Source organism: Lipotes vexillifer, unplaced genomic scaffold, assembly GCF_000442215.2.
Source record: "Lipotes vexillifer unplaced genomic scaffold, Lipotes_vexillifer_v1.1 scaffold763, whole genome shotgun sequence".
Lineage (NCBI taxonomy): Eukaryota > Metazoa > Chordata > Mammalia > Artiodactyla > Lipotidae > Lipotes > Lipotes vexillifer.
This window is the reverse complement of record NW_006770909.1, coordinates 2,014,320-2,022,287: the sequence shown is the minus strand read 5'-3', so window position 1 is coordinate 2,022,287 and position 7,968 is coordinate 2,014,320. Positions and strand designations below refer to the sequence as shown.

At 32.3% G+C, this 7,968-nt stretch overlaps 1 protein-coding gene across 1 annotated transcript in view; it reads left to right on the top strand.

The window, feature by feature from the left end:
- The first annotated feature begins 6,390 nt into the window (after positions 1 to 6,390).
- The window catches only part of BCHE (butyrylcholinesterase), an 88,976-nt gene continuing 87,398 nt past the window's right edge, over positions 6,391 to 7,968 (top strand). The window contains exon 1 of the mRNA XM_007446421.1: positions 6,391 to 6,525. Within this exon, the coding sequence (XP_007446483.1) occupies positions 6,411 to 6,525 (115 nt within the window). The 5' untranslated portion in view covers positions 6,391 to 6,410. The remainder of the gene's footprint in view (positions 6,526 to 7,968) is intronic.

Below are 7,968 nucleotides of genomic sequence, written 5' to 3'. Positions count from 1 at the left end.
CAAAATATTTTCTGGTTATTTATATTTATAAACTATACAATAGAGCTATGCAATAATATTATAATTTATTACATGCTTTTCCAGACATTACTTCATGTGATTTTTTTCCCCCAAATTTAATGAAATAAGCAAGACAAAAATACATATTCTCTCTTGAAGACTCCTAATGTCTTTTCTGTGTCCACCTATATGGCTTACATAAGCTTATGCATCCATAATTTTAAGAATTACTGGATAAAAATAATTTAGATATGTATATCTATTTGTAGAAGAATAGTTTGCAAGGTCTACAAAGAGATTGTGCTTTCAAGTCATGTTTCTTGGGATTTGTAGCACTTATCTACTTATGTCATGTTGATCTTTTAAACAGAGCCAGAAATCTGACATCAGAATGATTATACAGAGAACTAAAGTGCCATCTGATGGGTTTAAAGAGGAAATCAAAGGTAGAATCATTACTTGGAGGCAGCAAATTATTTTGATATAAGTTTTCTCCTGGCCAGCAAAACAAACCTCTCCACACTTAGGAATACACTCCGAATAAAATTCCTTTGTATGATAAAATCTTTCTGTGAATATGGTCACCAAATATGAACAGATTCAAAACAGGCTCAAAAACAATATTAATACTGACATAGCAAGATTAATTATTAGTTGCCTGATTATATTTAGTAACTGCAGTAATGCACTGGCAATCCAGTGCTTAGCTAATTAGTCAGAATATTTGGCATTACATTCGTAATCCAGTTGCAAAACAGAGGTGAATGTCAGCAGTTTCTGCCTTGTGGCTTTTGACACTATTTCTCCCTACTCTCCCTAAAAACGAGATTTGAATTTTGTCATTTGCAGCATCGTCCTAGAGAAATAAAGTTTCAAAGAAAAAGCAGAAAGAGAGGTATCTGGAAATATTGCAAAGGGCTAAAGGGAAAGAAGGCATAGAACAGAAGATTGTCAGGAAAAAAATGAGATGAGATTACCTTGGGAATGAAGGCAAGACCATTCTGGGGAAGGTGTCACCTGTTGCTCTTTTTCAACTCTTGTCTCAGAGGTCATGAATGACTCAAAATGTGCTCTTAGAATGATCAAAATTGTTTAATAAAAAGCTAATTTTTTAACTTAAGTATGTTACATGCAAATTAGGAAGTTTTTCAAATTATAGAAATAGAGGAAGAAAGCAAACTGTTACAATTTCCCATGTAACAAATATCGTAGCATAACTATTTTATTTTATATTCTATATATATCTGTCTTTATTCCTAAGTCCCAGCTAGCATAATCTTTAGTTTTACACACACACACACACACACACACACACACACACACACACACACATTTTCTCCAGAACCATTAAAAAACAATGTTAGTCTCTACTAACAAATTTGAGGATTCTCAGGAGGGATTTACACCTCACCACAAATATCTACCTTCCTAAAAGTCTTTCCTATGCATATAACTCCTCCACATTTCTACTCTTTAGGGTGGCTCCCCAACTCATTCCCTTTCCTTTATCTTGTGTCTGCCTCTCATCTTATTTACCTCACCTCAACCTAAAATCTCTTTGCTCCAGCTTCTTCAAACTGCAACTTGTCTTTTTTTTTTTTTAATTGTCCTTAACTTGTTTCGCTGTGAAGTGTATATCATTTCAATATTATCAAATGGGGGCTTTGACACTTCCCAATACTCTGAAACAATTAACACAAGATAAAAATCTCATTAGATCACCTGGAAATGAAGTGCAGAGTGAAAATTTTGACTGTTATTTATTTAAATTTGACTTTCTATTTTGATATATATAAATTATGATGATAGGAACAGTACATTTGCATTACAGAAAATTGGAAAATAGAGATGAAACATTTAGAAGTATTCTATACACTCACTGTGCAGTAATAACCACCATTAATATTCTAATGCATACCCTTCCAAATCTTTCTCTGTGTGTGTGCACGTGCACACACACCACAATGGAATCACGTTTTTCATAGTGTCCTGTTACGTACTTCTTTTAATCATGAGTTTTCACCACAGTTATTCTCATCTAATCTAATAGCCAGAAATTATTCAGATTTCCAGACTGACCCCCCAAATATCCTTTCTGATATACAAACCCATTCCTAATCTGCACCATGCACTGAATCTGATAATGTCCCTTACCTCTTGTCCATTCTTGTATAGAAACTTTCTTCACTATTTTGTTGAAATGACCAGGCCAGAATGTCCCACTTTCAGGAGTTGTCTGATTACTTTATTGTGATATAATTTATTTTGTTCATTTATTTTCTCTAGTTCACATAAAGTGTAAGTCAAATCTTAAAGTTTGCTGATAAAAAATGTAATTCAATTAAAAAAATTTCAGATGGTATAGGTCCTGTTGTATGCCTAATATTCCATAGACCCCACCATACATGATACAAATTTGACCCTCCTAAGTTATGAAGTTCTGAATGTAATACATGTGATTTCTGAGGAATATCAAATATCTAGTTCTCCATCAATCATACACTTAATGATTTTAATACAAGTTGTTCATTCTTGCCCAACCCAATTTTCATCACGGTTTGTTAAATTTTCATTTCTAACATATTATTCCTTCTACATATATTTGTTGTTCTTCTTCTCTAAATTAGACTTATCCCTCAGTAACAGGGCTGTTAAGTTTTGTAGTCTATTTATCATACTGCTGATTAAATTCACTTATATCTACAGCAGGTGGATTTCCATAGATCTTAAAGAAGTGGTTAGGGATACAGGAGCATGATGCCTGCAAATAACACTGAAATAACTCAGAAAAAAATAATGGTCACATATATGTACATACATATATTATCATACACATTTTCATGAAGAAAGAGAACATGATATTAAAAATGGGTCAAAATATTAACACGTGGTGAATCTGGGTAAATGAGAGTTCTTTACAGTGTTTTGAAAGTTTTCCATAATTTGAAATTATATCTAAATTAAAATGTTATATTTCAGGAAACTGATAAACACATGAAAATATGGTTGATCACAATAATAGCAGATGAATTAAACATAAAGTCATATTTTATCAAGCAAAATGGAAAAATAGGAAAATATATGATAGTCAACTGTCTTTTGAGCATAAAGGAGACACATTAGATTGCCAGTGAGAATACAAATTGATAATATTTTGTGGAAGTTGTTGGTGGTATGTGTCTTAGCTATAAAAATGTACATAACTTTTGAACAATTCTGATTTAATTATTCCATAAAAAAATCAGAAATGTGTAAAAATATCTACAATTGTTATACCCATTTTTGTATTACTATTTCCATGATCAGTTTAAAGCAATCTACCTTTACAACAACAAAAAAAGAGTTAGATAAATTATAGTACATCCATAAAAACGATTAATATACAGGCAATGAAGTTAAGTTGAAGAAAAATATTTGATAGCATTAGTTATATGAAAGTAGACTACAAAATATTATATTTGACGCATTTCCAAATTAGCTAAAGTAGAGGGCATAATTGCACATGAGTAAATAGGAGAAAAAAGATAAACCATAAACATGATACGATAACAATTTCCTGATGAGCTAGTCCCCAGGACTCTGCCTTTCAGTGTGGCCTGTGAACTTCCCAAATCAGTCTCACATAGGAGGCTAGTTTAAATATCCCACTCCAGGATTTTTTAAGAGCACCAAGATTGATTTGGTGTCATGCTAATGTAGAATTTTTTTCTGAGAGTAGAGCTCCAAGATTAATCAAGTGCTTGGTAAGAGTAAATTTAAGCTTATTCAATAAATTAGATTTTAAAGAAGGGCTCTTCTTCTGTCTCTTTTTTCATGTTTAAAAAATGAGTTTCTCCTTCTTTCTTTTCTCAAGCCCTGAGTAATTTAGTTTCAGAGTTTATTTCCTTACTTTGATTCTTTTGTCTTTGAAAATTGGGTTTGGTACCATATTTCCTCAGAAGCTGTAGCTTGTTATTGATTTTAATTATCTTCTTAGAGTCTAGTGATCTAGACTGTAACCAAATTGTTTGTGCTCATAAACCTCTTTCTAGAACTTTTTACACAAAATACTTATATCCTGGTCTAAATTACACAGGGCTACTTCAGACTCCCTGTCATTCACTCTCCCTTAACTCCAAGAGATCTTTGTTTTATCATTTACTAATGCTACTGCCTGCAGGCACTTCCAATATTAGGTGTTGCCATATTCTTAAAGAATTCTTTTTGCTTTTAGGGCTGGGCACTTTTAAAATTTGTCAAGAAATCTACCTTTAAATACCTAACCTGCCACATCCAGGTATAAATGTCTAGTGTCTTGGCTCCAGAGACTTGTTCAGATTTATTACTATCAAGAACATTTTCCCTTTTGCCAGGACTGTTGGAAACCTCTTATTCCACAGTCTATTGAGAACCTCATAAAATTGCAGAAGCAAACAAACAAAAAAATCCACATTCTACTAGTTAAGTTCAGTTATTCCACTTCTGAGAAAATAAATTAAGAAAACAAGCAAAAGTTGCAAAAATGCCAATTGCAAGTGTTTACATTTAAAAAAATAGAAAATACTTTTATTACCTGTATGATTTTTGGTAAGTTACTAAAACATTTTGTGGATACATTTCCTCAACCATAAAATAGGGATAATAATAGTACTTACTTAAAAGATGGTTTTGAATTTTAAAAGAGTTAATGTATTCAAAGGCTTAGAACAGTGTTTACAAATAGTAGTGTATGCAAATTATTATTATCATCATATAAGTAACAAACGGTGCAACAAATTATGGTATAATTGCAGGATTTGAGAATAAGACCAACCATATGCCAGCACAGAGAACAGTGCAGTGGAGCTGTGTTGGAGAGAATTTTGACATTTGGATTAAAAAAAATCACATATTAAACCAATGAACTCTCTTCCACATGGGCCACCAGAATGACCACATTTCAAACAGAAACACCATCACGTTACTATCCATTGCATGATTGTCAGTGTACCACCTCTTAAAAAATCTTTTTCTCCTTTTAGATAGACCATATACTCTGTAACTTTTGTGTTGCTAGGTTGTCATTACATAAACTATATTCTAAATACAATATAAATCATTGTGATTGTGAAATTTGTTGTCTAATAAATACCTCCTAAGCAGAAATTTTCCCAGAAAAGATAATTTTAAAAGACCAAATTGGTTATTATCTTGGAAACAGTTGACATGGAACTACATCAGACAAATCTAGGTTAAAATTCTGATTCCAACCCCTACTAGTGGTAGGATATATATAGCCAAGTTTCTGATCTTTAAAAGCCTGAGTGTCCTCATCTGAAAATGTGATTAATAATATTTATCCATACACTGGAATTCATATTAATTCATATGTTTTGTTGGAGTAAAATGAAATAATTTATGTAAACTGTCAATTATAATGACTGGCACAGAGTAGTGTTAATAACAAATGACAGTTCTTACATTTGCATGTTTTAAATTTTAAACACCATGTTTTAAAAATAAAAAATGGGCTTATCCACAATTACATGCCTACTGGTTAGTCCATAGTAAGCCCCAAAATGAGAGATTTAAAAGTGAAAGTGATCATTTGAGGGAGATAAAGAATATAACTGCATTGAGAAGTCAGGCATTAAGCAGTTTATAAGTTTTTTTGTTATTTTGTCTTTTCATTTTCCCAAATATCTAAGTCAAAGAAGATAAGGTTGAAAGACATAAATACATCCTTTCAGCTGACAAATGTGTTTTTCTATAAAGTTTAGTGCTGATTGTTTATTGCATTTTATTTTCCTTGTCTCAACCAGAAAATCTGGGGCTTCTCATTACACTTGACTGCTTGCAGGGTCCCTGATTAGGAAATTATCAACGCTGAGATCTGCATGACTTAAATGAGTGTTGGGGTGTGGGAGCTGGAAGGATGTACATATCAGAGACATTAATTCACTTATATAATTAGTCTTTTGATTTTCATAGCTTTATCTACAGAGTAATTAGTTTCCTATTTAATCTTTTACAGTCCTTTATAGCTCCATGATTGCCACAGATTGAAGGTACAAAGATTTCAATAACAGCATTTCTTTAAAGCAACATGTATATCTTTAAATCAAAACAAGCATAAGAAAAATGTATATTCCTTAAAGGAGAAAAAAAATCTTAAAAGTTCTGGTAGTGTTTAAGAAAACAAACAAAAATAACCTGTGTATTTGCTGTTCAATTTCAGCGTCTGTTAATGAAGCTCTGTGTCTTTTTTTCTTCACTGTTAGATGAGCGCCTGCAATCGTAAAGCATGACTCCGGTAATACCTCTGTAAATGAATCACTATTGCATTCATACAATTAGCCTCTGAGCAGATGTCAGAAAGTAAAGATTGGCTGCCTCTAGATCAAGTTGTCGCTGCCAAGTCTCGCGAGCTTTGTCAGTAACAGTTGATTGTAATGTCAGTGCAGTCCAATTTACAGGCTGGAGCAGAAGCTGCTTACTGCATTTCCCTGAAGTACTATATGATTTCCATTCCTTGCAAACTTTATCATCTTCGTTGCAGTGAGTCGGGTAAGTTGCTCTGAATTTACATCTTCCTGTTAGAGTGCAAGTTACTGTGAAGCTTGTTCTCTGGGAGGAACGTGATCCCTTCACGTGTTTGCTGTGCCTCTTTGGTGCTCTGTGGGAGACAGTCATTGCAAATGGGGCAGATAAAGTAAGGGAGCAGCCACATGCATCAAATCTTCCGATTGATTATTCAGGGAACGCAGACTGTGGCCATTTAACTGCTAAGGAAATAATGAATTTATTCAACTTTGTATAAAGGACCGTAGCACTTGTGGAATCACTGTAATATACGTTCCTAATGCACCCTCTAAGGGAAAACACTTTATGCTGTGTTTTACCCTTAAATGCACTGTTTGGTGAATTTGTCCTTAAAAGAGTAACAGAAGTGTTTTTTGACGAGTCTTACTCTCTAGTTTTTTCTTTTTTTAAAGTGATTTGAAATGAATAGTTATTGTCTGGCTCTACAGGGTACTTAACATTTTGCCATCTGAAACTTTAACAATAACATTATCAATTGGCAATGGAAAAGTCTAAGTTTCTTTTCTCTAAAAGGAAAAAGCTATTTCCCAATTTGATTTACAAACTTTTGTCCCATTTGCCCTGCTTGTTCTCTTTCTTTCAATATGTGTGTTTATAGCAAATATTTTACATTTGCTATTATTTTATTATTATGGAAATAATAAGCAAATATAGACTTTCTGCTCATCCTATGATTTTGTAACTCTACCTTTATTTTGATATCAATTCTTGTTTAACCAGAGGATTAAGCATTGAGTATAAAATATATGAATGATTAAAAGGAAACTGAAATGTGAGCAAAATTATTTCATTACTTATGATTTCTATTTGTAATTAAAAAAACTTAAAGTTATCTCTTCCAAATTTTTGTGAAGATATCGCATGATAATAAACACAATTAGGAGTTACTGTCACTAGGCTGTGTAATGCTTCCATAATATAAGCTATCTCATATCTATGATAAATATTACATTTCACTTATATAAATAGTTACTTTGTTTAAGGATAAGGATGAGCTTTTAAAGAGTGACTTTTACTTTAAATGACATGTTTAGAATTCTCTGTGTATTTGAAATAACATGACCTTCTGGAAGCAAATTAAATTTCTAATTGGATTTGCGAAGTTCTGTTTTATTCTCCTAGACCTGTTGTTGTTGTTCGTTTTTAATGTCCTGCTTCTTTAATTGTAAGAAAATATTTGGGATCTACTCCACATTTCAGTTTTTAGAATATAAGCTAATAATATAATATAATAATAATATATATAAGCTAATAATAATAAGCTAATAATATAATAAGCTAATAATGATTTGCAAATGATATCTTAGTTACAAATTTAGTTTGTGCTTTGATTTATTTCTTGGTAACAATTAATAATATATACTTAAGGGCTTCCCTGGTGGCGCGGTGGTTGAGAGTCCGCCTGCC